At 46.6% G+C, this 12211-nt stretch overlaps 1 protein-coding gene across 1 annotated transcript in view; it reads right to left on the reverse strand.

The window, feature by feature from the left end:
- Nucleotides 1–12211, reverse strand: part of LOC311511711 (peptidoglycan-recognition protein 2-like) — a 253171-nt gene that overhangs the window by 20428 nt on the left and 220532 nt on the right. Inside the window, exon 3 of the mRNA XM_084612520.1 lies at nt 8037–8738. Coding sequence (XP_084468646.1) covers nt 8037–8235 — 199 coding nt within the window. The 5' untranslated portion in view covers nt 8236–8738. The remainder of the gene's footprint in view (nt 1–8036; nt 8739–12211) is intronic.

A 12211-nucleotide genomic window follows, 5' to 3' on the forward strand; every position in this document is an offset into this window, starting at 1 on the left:
CACATCATCAGCGATCTACAACCTATCCTGGAAAATGATCCCGCACTCTCAAAGGCCTTAGGAGGTAGGCCAATCCTTGCTTACAGACAGCCCCCCAACCTGAAGCAAATACTCACCAGCAACTACACACCACACCACAGAAAGACTAATTCAGGTACCAATCCCTGCAACAAACCCCATTGCCTTCTCCGTCCCCATATTTACTCTAGCGACACCATCATAGGACCGAACCCCATCAGCCACACCATCAGGGGCTCATTCACCTGCACATCTACTAACGTGTTATAGGTCATCATGTGCCAGCAATGCCCCTCTACCATAGAATCATAGAATAGAATAATGAATATTAGGGTTGGAAGAGATCTCAGGAGGTCATCTAGTTCAATCCCACCAACACCCACTAAGTCATCCCAGCTAGGGCTTTGTCAAGCCTGATCTTAAAAACCTCTAAGGATGGAGATTCCACCACCTCCCTAGATAACCCATTCCAGTGCTTCACCACCCTCCTAGTGAAATAGTGTTTCCTGATGTCCAACCTAGACCTCCCCACTGCAACTTGAGACCATTGCTCCTTGTTCTGTCATCTGCCACCACTGAGAACAGCCGAGCTCCATCCTCTTTGGAATCCCACTTCAGGTAGTTGAAGGCTGCTATCAAATCCCCCCTCATTCTTCTCTTCTGCAGACTAAATAAGCCCACTTCCTTCAGCCTCTCCTGGTAAATCTTGTGCCCTAGCCCCCTAATCATTTTCGTTGCCCTCTGCTGGACTCTCTCCAATTTGTCCACAACCCTTCTGTAGTGGGGGGACTGAAACTGAACACAATACTCCAGCTGTGGCCTCACCAGTGCCAAATAGAGGGGAATAATCACTTCCCTCGAGCTGCTGGCAATGCTCCTACTAATACAGCCCAATATGCCATTGGCCTTCTTGGCAACGAGGGCACACTGCTGACTTAAATCCAGCTTCTTGTCCACTGTAATCCCCAGGTACTTTTCTGCAGAACTGCTGCTTAGCCAGTCGGTCCCCAGCCTGTAGCGGTGCATGGGATTCTTCTGTCCTAAGTGCAGGACTCTGCACTTGTCCTTGTTGAACCTCATCAGATTTCTTCTGGCCCAATCCTCCAATTTGTCTAGGTCACTCTGGACCCTATCCCTACCCTCCAGCATATCTACCTCTTTCCCCAGCTTAGTGTCAGCTGAGAATTTGCTGAAGGTGCTATTAATCCCATCATCCAGATCATTGATAAAGATGTTGAACAAAACCGGCCCCAGGACTGACCCCTGGGGGACTCCGCTTGATACCGGCTGCCAACTAGACATCAAGTCGTTGATCACTACCCGATGAGCCTGACAATCTAGACAGCTTTCTATCCACTTTATAGTCCATTCATCCAGTCCATACTTTTTTAACTTGCTGGCAAGAATACTGTGGGAGACTGTATCAAAAGCTTTGCTAAAGTCAAGATATATCACATCCACCATTTCCCCCATATCCACAGTGCCAGTTATCTCATCATAGAAGGCAATCAGGTTGGTGAGGCATGACTTGCCCTGGGTGAATGCATGTTGACTGTTCCTGATCACCTTCCTCTCCTCCAAATGCTTCAAAATGGATTCCTTGAGGACCTTCTCCATTATTTTGCTGGGGTCTGAAGTAAGGCTGATCAGTCTGTAGTTCCCCGGGTTCTCTTTCTTCCCTTTTTAAAAGATGGGCACTATATTTGCCTTTTTCCAATCGTCCGGGACTTCCCCTGATCACCATAGATTTTCAAAGATAATGGCCAATGGCTCTGCAATCACATCAGCCAACTCCCTCAGCACCCTCGGATGCATTAAATCTGGACCCATGTGTGATGTTGCACTCTATATGATTTTATTAAAATATGCTAATGAGTGTGAATATAATGTAACTGGAATATGCTTCGTGCAAAAGGTTTTTTGTAAGGTATTATTACAAAGCTTATAATCTACTGAGTGTGGTTATCCTATTTGTATAAGTGTATCACTTTTGTATCTAAAACTAGAAACAGTCTCTACACAAAAGAATAAATGGACACAAATCTGACATCAGGAATCATAACTTTCAAAAACCAGTAGGAGAACACTTCAGCCCCTGTGGCCACTCAGTAAAACACTTAAGGGTGGCAATTTTGCAACAGAAAAGCTTCAAAAACAGACTCTAAGGAGAAACTGCTGAGCTTGAATTAATATGCAAACTAGCTACCATTAACTTGAGTTTGAATAGAGACTGGGGGTGGCTGGGTCATTACACAAATTGAATCTGTTTCCCCATGTGAAGTATCCTCACACCTTCTTGTCAACTGTCTAAATGGGCCATCTTGATTATCACTACAAAAGTTTTTTTCTCCTGCTGATAATAGCTCATCTTAACTAATTAGCCTCTCAAAGTTTGTATGGTAACTTCCAACTTATCTGTATGTATATATCTATCTATCTTACTATATGTTCCATTCTATGCATCCGATGAAGTGAGCGGTAGCTCACGAAAGCTTATGCTCACATAAATCAGTTAGTCTGTAAGGTGCCACAAGTCCTCCTTTTTTTTTTGCGAATACAGACTAACACGGCTGCTACTCTGAAAGGAGGTTTCTGTGATCCAACCCGTCACAGTGGCGAAGTTGGCCGGATCTGTGCACAGCTAATTGCTTTAAGATACTGGTAGTGATTTTAAGTGAGTTTTAAGTGTGGTGGCTGAAAAACAGACCAAGTGGTTACCGGTTTGTTATTTTCTGTTGGCTTATTTCAGGTAAGGGAAATAGGGACAGAAAAGGAAGCAAAATAAGTAAGAGTGAAGATCAGAGGAAGCTAGAACGACACAAGTTGCAAATTGCCCAGAAAGGCTGAACACGGGGCACTGGGAAAATCTCTGTTACCTAAGAATGCCCTGAGCTGAGGGCATCTCAATTTCAGCAAACTGCAGATGGGTGTGGCCCAACCTCTGTGTCTGTGCTGAAGCTGACTGGAGTGTCTAACTTAGCAAGACAGGAGTGGAGGGGTGCCTGTTCTGGCAGCAGGGGGTTCTCTGTGGTATCCCAGCTCATCGAGTGACGGTCTAAAGGAAAAACAAATGGAAATTGATGGGCAATTTGGCCGGGAAAAGGCTGCCCTGAGAAAAGAAAAGGCTGCCCACCAGCAAACCCTGGACTTAAAAAACAAAGCAAATTGAGACCCAGAAGCACAAACTGGCTGTAATGGAGTGGAAAAGGTGCATAGAGACATGTATCCTGGAGCTGAAAGTGGGGGTTCTGGTAACTGCTGCAGTGGGAACAAAGCCCAAGAACTCTGTAGCTAAAAGCAAGCCCAACCTCAGTGTAAGAGGGGTGGGATTTTGCTGGCCAGTGAAAGCTCTGTCATAGCTGGTAGCTATGAGCCCACAGCTGGATCAGGATCTCTTTCCCTTTTGGGGGACATAGGAGTGTCTGCCCCAGAGAGGAGCCCAAAAACAAATTTCAGGTAAACTGCCTCTGCCACGATCAGTGTCCAAGCCTCTGGCAGTAAGTTCAGGAGGAGGGTGTGACGTTGCACTCTATCTGATTTTATAAAAATATGCTAATGAGTGTGAATATAATGTAACTGGAACATGCTTCATGCAAAAGGTCTTTTGTAAGGTATCCATTACAAAGTTTATAATCTACTGAGTGTGGTCATCCTGTTTATATAAATGTATCACTCTTGTATCTAAAACTAGAAATATGAAATATACCTCTGAGGGCCTATTGTAGTTATGCAAAGTGTGGGCCATTAATGGTGGTTTGGAATCTTAATGGCTCTCATCAACCAGGACCATTGACTGTAGATGGCTCTGTTTACTTGTAAGTCTTCCTGTATGGGCTGGCAAGTGGGTAATGAAGTTTTACAGTGACATGTGATCATGTCACCTGAATCCATCTTTAACCTGGTGCTTTTCCATTGAGAAGGAGAGGTGGGAACCCAGAGGAACAAAGGATTCCCGCCTCATGCAAAAGATATATAAGTGGGTAAAACAAAACAAAGGGCGGCCATCATGAAAAATTCCCTAGCTACCACCTGAGCTGGAACAAGGGCTGTACCAGGGGAAAGGATGGTGCCCAGACTAGGAAGGAGTCCAGTCTGTGAAAGAAACTTATTGAAACATCTCTGAGGGTGAGATTTTATCTATTTTCAGTTTTATTAACTGTACTAAACTTAGACTTGCGTGTTCTATTTTATTTTGCTTGGTAATTCACTTTGTTCTGTCTGTTACTACTTGGAACCACTTAAATCCTACTTTCTGTATTTAATAAATCACTTTTTACTTCTTAATTAACCCAGAGTAGGTATTAATACCTGGGGGGCAGAGGGGGCAAACAGCTCTGCATATCTCTCTATGAGTATTATAGAGGGCGAAAAATTTATAAGTTTACCCTGTATAAGCTTTATAGAGGGTAAAACAGATTTATTTGGGGTTTGGACCCCATTGGGAGCTGGGCATCTAAGTTTCAAAGACAGGAACACTTCTTAAGTTGCTTTCAGTTAAGTCTGCAGCTTTGGGGCACGTGGATCAGACCCTGGGTTTGTGCTGGAGCAGACTGGTGTGTCTGGCTCCACAAGACAGGGTGCTGGAGTCCCAAGCTGGCAGGGAAAGCAGGGGCAGACATAGTCTTGGCACATCAGTTGGCTGTTCCCAAGGGGGTTTCTGTGATCCAACCCATCACACCATGGACTTCCGCATGTCCAGCTTTTCTAAATAGTCCTTAACCTGTTCTTTCACCACTGAGGGCTGCTCACCTCGTCCCCATACCGTGTTGCCGAGTGCAGCAGTCTGGGAGCTGACTTTGTCTGTGAAGACAGAGGCAAAAAAAGCATTGAGTACTTCAGCTTTTTCCACATCATCTGGCACTAGGTTGCCTCCCCCATTCAGTAAGGGGCCCACACTTTCCCTGACCTTCTTCTTGTTGCGAACATACCTGTAGAAACCGTTCTTGTTACCCTTCACACCCCTTGCTAGCTGCAACTCCAGTTGTGCTTTGGCCTTCCTGATTACACCCCTGCATGCTCGAGCAATATTTTTATACTTCTCCCTAGTCATCTGTCCAAATTTCCACTTCTTGTAAGCTTCCTTTTGGAGTTTAAGCTCACCAAAGATTTCACTGTTAAGTCAAGCTTACCTATTTGCTATTCTTTCTGCACATCGGGATGGTTTGTTCCTGCACCCTCAATAAGGCTTCTTTAAAATACAGCCAACTCTCCTGGACTCCTTTCCCTCCCCATATTAGCTTCCCAGGGGATCCTGCCCATCAGTTCCCTAAGGGAGTCTAAGTCTGGGTTTCTGTCCAGGGTCGGTATTTTGCTACTCTCCTTTCTTCCTTTTGTCAGGATCCTGAACTCAACCGTCTCATGGTCACTGCTGCCTAGGTTGCCACCCACTCCTACTTTCCCTACCAATTCTTCCCTGTTTGTCAGCAGCAGGTCAAGAGGAGCACGGCCCCTAGTTGGTTCCTCCAGCACTTGCACCAGGAAGTTGTCCCCAACACTCTCCAAAAACTTTCTGGATTGTCTGTGCACCGCTGTATTGCTCTCCCAGCAGATGTCTGGGTAATCGAAGTCCCCCATTAGAACCAGGGCCTGTGACCTGGAGACTTCAGTTAGTTGTCCGAAGAAAGCCTCGTCTACCTCATCCTTCATCTGATCCACTGGTCTATAGCACATGCCCACCACGACATCAGCCTTGTTGCTCTCGCCTCTAAACTTAACCCAAAGACTCTCAACAGGCTTTTCTGCAGTTTCATACTGGAGCTCTGAGCAATCATACCACTCCCTTACATACAATGCAACTCCTCCACCTTTCCTCCCGTACCTGTCCTTCCTGAACAGTTTGTACCCATCCATGAAAGTGCTCCAGCCAAGTGAGTTACCCCACCAGGTCTCTGTTATTCCAATCACATCATAGCTCCTTGACTGTGTCAGAACTTCTAGTTCTCCTGCTTTTTTCCCAGGCTTCTTGCATTCATGTACAAGCACCTAAGATAACCTGTTGATTGCCCTACTTTCTCAGTATGAATCAGGAGGCTTCCCACTGCTATGGGTACCCGCATGGCCCCAGAGTATGCCAACTTTTTTATGGCTGACTTAGAACAATGCTTCCTCAGCTCTGGTCCCCTAACTTGCGCTACTTTGATGACATCTTCATCATCTGGACCCATGGAAAAGAAGCCCTTGAGGAATTCCACCATGATTTCAACAATTTCCATCCCACCACCAACCTCAGCCTGGACCAGTCCACACAAGAGATCCACTTCCTGGACACTACAGTGCTAATAAGCGATGGTCACATAAACACCACCCTATACCGGAAATCTACTGACCGCTATTCCTACCTACATACCTCCTGCTTTCATCCAGACCACACCACATGATCCATTGTCTACAGTCAAGTCTTAAGATACAACCGCATTTGCTCCAATCCCTCAGACAGAGACAAACACCTACAAGATCTCTATCAAGCTTTCTTACAAGTACAATACCCACCTGCTGAAGTGAAGAAATGGATTGACAGAGCCAGAAGAGTACCCAGAAGTCACCTACTACAGGACAGGCCCAACAAAGAAAGTAACAGAATGCCACTAGCCGTCACCTTCAGCCCCCAACTGAAACCTCTCCAGCGCATCATCAAAGATCTACAACCTATCCTGAAGGACGATCCCTCACTCTCACAGACCCTGGGAGACAGGCCAGTCCTTGCTTACAGACAGCCCCCCAGCCTGAAGCAAATACTCACCAGCAACCACACACAGCACAACAAAAACACTAACCTAGGAACCTATCCTTGCAACAAAACCGTTGCCAACTCTGTCCACATATCTATTCAGGGGACACCATCATAGGACCTAATCACATCAGCCACACTATCAGAGCCTCATTCACCTGAACATCTACCAATGTGATTTTTGCCATCATGTGCCAGCAATGCCCCTCTGCCATGTACATTGGCCAAACCGGACAGTCTCTACGTAAAAGAATAAATGGACATCAAGAATGATAACATTCAAAAACCAGTCTGAGAACACTTCTATCTCCCTGGTCACTCGATTACAGACCTAAAAGTGGCAATATTACAACAAAAAAACCTTCAAAAACAGACTCCAACGAAAGACCGCTGAATTGGAATTAATTTGCAAACTGGACACCATTAAATTAGGTTTGAATAAAGACTGGGAGTGGATGGGTCATTACACAAAGTAAAACTATTTCCCCATGCTTATTCCTCTCCCCGCCCCACTGTTACTCTCACCTTCTTGTCAACCGTTGCAAATGGGCCATCCTGATTATCACTACAAAATTCACAGATATTTAGGTCAGAAGGGACCATTATGATCATCTAGTCTGACCTCCTGCACAACACAGGCCACAGAATTTCACCCACCCACTCCTGCGATAAACCTCTCACCTATGTCTGAGCTATTGAAGTCCTCAAATCGTGGTTTAAAGACTTCAAGGAGCAGAGAATCCTCCAGCAAGTGACCCGTTGAAAGGTTTTTTTTCCCTGCTGATAATAGCTCACCTTAATTGATCACTCTCACTATAGTGTGTATGGCACCATCCATTGTTTTCATGTTCTCTCTGTGTATATATATTTCTTCCTACTGTATTTTCCACTGCATTAATCCGATGAAGTGAGCTGTAGCCCACGAAAGCTTATGCTCAAATAAATTTGTTAGTCTCTAAGGTGCCACAAGTACTCATTCTTTTTGCTGATACAGACTAACACGGCTACCACTCTGAAACCGCCTCCTTGTGTTTCCTCCCAGTATCCCACTCCCCCACTTACCTCTGGGCTTAGGTCACCATCCCCTGGCGAACCTAGTTTAAAGCCCTCCTTACTAGGTTAGCAAGCCTGCCTGTGAAGATGCTCTTCCCTCTCTTCGTCAGGTGGATCCCATATCTTCCTAGCAATCCTTCTTCCCGGAACAGCATCCCATGGTCAAAGAATCCAAAGCCCTCTCTCCAACACCACCTGCATAACCAGGCATTTACCTCCACAATTTGACGGTCCCTACCTGGGCCTTTTCCTTCAACAGGGAGGATGGACAAGAACACGACTTGCGCCTCAAACTCCTTTATCCTTCTTCCCAGAGCCACGTAGTCCTCAGTGACCCGCTCAAGGTCATTCTTGGCAGTATCATCGGTGCCCATCTGGAGAAGTAGGAAGGGGTAGCGGTCCGTGATCTTGATCAGTCTTGGCTGACACTCTGTCATATCCTGGATTCTAGCTCCAGGCAAGCAAAACACTGCTCGAATCTCCTGGTCTGGTCAGCAGATGGATGACTCCATCCCCCGTAGGAGGGAGTTCCCAACCACCACCACGACCCGTGTCCTGCTCTTGGGAGTGGTGGTCATGGAACCCGCATCTCCAGGACAATCCATCCCATGCCTTCCGGCCAATGGGTCTCCTTCTGATCCCTTCCCCCAGAGGGCTCTTCCAAATCCTTCTCCACAGTAGTAACTGTGCAGAGAGCCTGAAAACGGTTTCGCACCTCTATCTGTATTGGGGGTTCATAGGTTCTCCTCTTTCTTCCTCTGGAGGTCACATGCTGCCAATATTCTTCCCCGTTCTGCACTGTCCTCTCTGATTCTTCAGCATGTTGTGCTTCCAGAACCAAACACTGACTTCTACCCAGAAAATCTTCATTTTCTCTGTTGCAATGGAGGGTTGACACTTGGTTCTCTAGTCCATGTACAATGGCCAAACCGGACAGTCTCTGCGTAAAAGGATAAATGGACACAAATCAGACATCAGGAATGGTAACATACAAAAGCCAGTAGGAGACCACTTCAATCCCCCTGGGCATTCTAGAACAGATTTAAAAGTAGCCATCCTTCAACAAAAAAACTTCAAAACCAGAGAAAGAGAAACTGCCGCGTGACAATTCATTCCCAGACTTAACCCCATTAATTTGGGCTTGAATAGGACGTGGGAGTGGCTGGCTCACCACAAAAGCAATTTTCCCTTTCTTGGAATCGACATCTCCTCATCAATTATTGGCAGTGGACCACATTCACCCTGACTGAACTGGCCTTGTCAGCACTGGTTCTCCCCTTGGAGGGTAACTCCCTTCTCTTCATGCGCCAGCATATTTATGCCTGTATCTGTAATTTTCACTCCATGCATCTGAAGAAGTGGGTTGTTTTTTTTACCCACGAAAGCTTATGCCCAAATAAATCTGGTCGTCTTTAAGGGGCCACCGGCCGCCTCGCTGTTTCTTTATGTAGGAATCAGACACAGCGTCCTCTGGTGGGCAAAAGGCAGAACTGCAACAACATTTCGGCCGAAGCTTTTTTTGGCTCAAAAAATCAAAAAAGTCTGCCTCATTAATTATGCATGCCCGCAGTCGCCCAGAATCCCCCCCAGGAGTTTTACGTATGTGTGCCCCCAGGCAGGTATAGTCACAAGATCATTGACAAGCAACTCAGTAGTGTTAATAAAATCCATGCCATGCTCTTCTTTACATTCTGTTGCCCACCAAGTCAATGTCATTAGGTCTCAACTGAGCATGTCCTTGGAAGGAATTGCATTCCCGGGCTGCTTGGGCTGAGCTCACTAATCTGCAGGTGGGGAAAAGATGGTTGTGGGGGCTAATTAAACCCTTTGTTAAAGCCAGGGGCGGTCGGTCATCTGTCCCTTCTTCATCTGCAAAATTCTGCCAGCTAACAACTGGAATAGTTTCCTTAATCACTGACAACATCTCTCCTGCCCCTGATCCTGAGGGTGTGTTGCCTTTTTTTGGAAAGGAGCTAGTTTCAGCCCTTCCCATACTTGGAAGCAGCCTGCTTCCCGGTGTTACAATGTCCCAGGAATCCTCACCCACTCCTGTGGTTTCTGAGATTCCATCACCGTTCCCTGGGCTCTCCTCTGGGACACATCTCCCTATGGTCCCTAGAGAAGGGTCTGTCTCTAGTTCATCTGCAGATTGCTGGCAGCTAACAACCTGGAGAATTCTCTCCCTGGAAGGCATTACACCCGCACCCCTTCCTGAGATGGTGTTGTCACCAGCTGCAATGCAGGAGTTGGTCTCAACCACTCCCACACCTGGAAGCATGTGGCTTCCCCCTGCTGCAGAAGAATCAAGGACACTGTCTCCCATTCTCTCAGCAGTTCCTGAGACCTTACCCTTTCCCTCAGGGGGTCCCAGCATAAAACTCCTTCTTGCTGCAGGCAAATACCTTAACCTGAGCTACATGGAAAAAATCATTACCAAGAAGCATCTCAACTAGGAGGTGTTCTATTACCCACACAGTCAAAACACTTTCCAAATCTTCCCGCCCCACATGGATTTTAGCTAGGGGTATGAGGAATCTGGTTTTGCCCACCCTCCACAATCTCTGTCATTTGGCCAGGTAAATAGTAGCCTTTGGGACCACACTCTGCTTCACCAGAGAGATCTGGGCCCCTGTATCCTTCGGCCACAAGTATTCCCTGCGATTAATTTGGACAACCTGAACGTGCTCCATATCTGGTTCTGCAGAGGCTAATCTCACAAAACCAATATCACAGGTTTTGATCACCTGTGGGGGGTGTCTGTATTGAGGACAGGAACTAACAGGAGCTCTTGGTTGTCTGCTTCCTCCCAGATTTTACCGTTTTGTCCCATAGACACTGGTTACATCAGCCTTACATACGCCTAGGAAATGCTCTTGAGCAACAAGATCCAACATTCCTTCAACGCCTGTAACACCTTTCAGAGTAACAGCCGTGTTAGTCTGTATTCGCAAAAAGAAAAGCAGTACTTGTGGCACCTTAGAGACTAACCAATTTATTTGAGCATGAGCTTTCGTGAGCTACAGCTCACTTCATCGGATGCATGCCGTGGAAACTGCAGCAGACTTTATTTATACACAGAGAATATGAAACAATACCTCCTCCCACCCCACTGTCCTGCTGGTAATAGCTTATCTAAAGTGATCATCAGGTGGGCCATTTCCAGCACAAATCCAGGTTTTCTCACCCTCCACCCCCCCACACAAATTCACTCTCCTGCTGGTGATAGCCCATCCAAAGTGACCACTCTTTACACAATGTGCATGATAATAAAGTTGGGCCATTTCCTGCACAAATCCAGGTTCTCTCACCCCCCTCCCAAAAACCACACACACATACTCACAATGGCCCAACTTTATTATCATGCACATTGTGTAAAGAGTTGTCACTTTGGATGGGCTATCACCAGCAGGAGAGTGAATTTGTGTGTGGGGGGGTGGAGGGTGAGAAAACCTGGATTTGTGCTGGAAATGGCCCACCTGATGATCACTTTAGATAAGCTATTACCAGCAGGACAGTGGGGTGGGAGGAGGTATTTTTTCATATTCTCTGTGTATAAATAAAGTCTGCTGCAGTTTCCACGGCATGCATCCGATGAAGTGAGCTGTAGCTCACGAAAGCTCATGCTCTAATAAATTGGTTAGTCTCTAAGGTGCCACAAGTCCTCCTTTTCTTTTTGTAACACCTTTGTCCCTCACCCACTTTCCCATCGAATCTTTCATTTTGTTCACATATCCCTCTTAAGAGTCCTAAATTTAACTCTGTACATTTCAGGGGTAATCTGAAACCTTTGTAAAACAGGTTTCAGAGTAACAGCCGTGTTAGTCTGTATTCGCAAAAAGAAAAGGAGGACTTGTGGCACCTTAGAGACTAAGCAATTTATTTGAGCATAAGCTTGCATCCGATGAAGTGAGCTGTAGCTTACGAAAGCTTATGCTCAAATAAATTGGTTAGTCTCTAAGGTGCCACAAGTCCTCCTTTTCTTTGTAAAACAGTGGTTTTAAATTTACAATAGTCTGAAACAGGGGTTCTCAAACTTCATTGCACTGGGACCCCTTTCTGACAACAAAATTACTTCATGACTCCAGGAGCAGGGACCGAAGCCCGAGCCTGCCTGAGTTCCACTCTCCCAGGTGCGGGGAGGGGGCAAAGCCCGAGCCCCACTGCTTCGGGTGAGGGGGCGGGCAAAGCTGAAGCTCAAGGACTTCAGCCTCAGGCAGGGGGCCTGCAACCTGGGTCCTGCCACCCACGGCTGAAGCTCTCGGGCTTTGGCTTCGGCCCTGGGCAGTGGGGCTCGGGCTTCAGTCCCGGGCCCCAGCAAGTGTAAGCCAGCCCTGGCGACCCCATTCAAAGGGGGTTGTGACCCGCTTTGGGGTCCCGATCCACATTTTGAGAACCACTGGTTGCAATCAGGGT

This window comes from Lepidochelys olivacea (genome assembly GCF_965140295.1).
Source record: "Lepidochelys olivacea isolate rLepOli2 genome assembly, chromosome: 23".
Lineage (NCBI taxonomy): Eukaryota > Metazoa > Chordata > Testudines > Cheloniidae > Lepidochelys > Lepidochelys olivacea.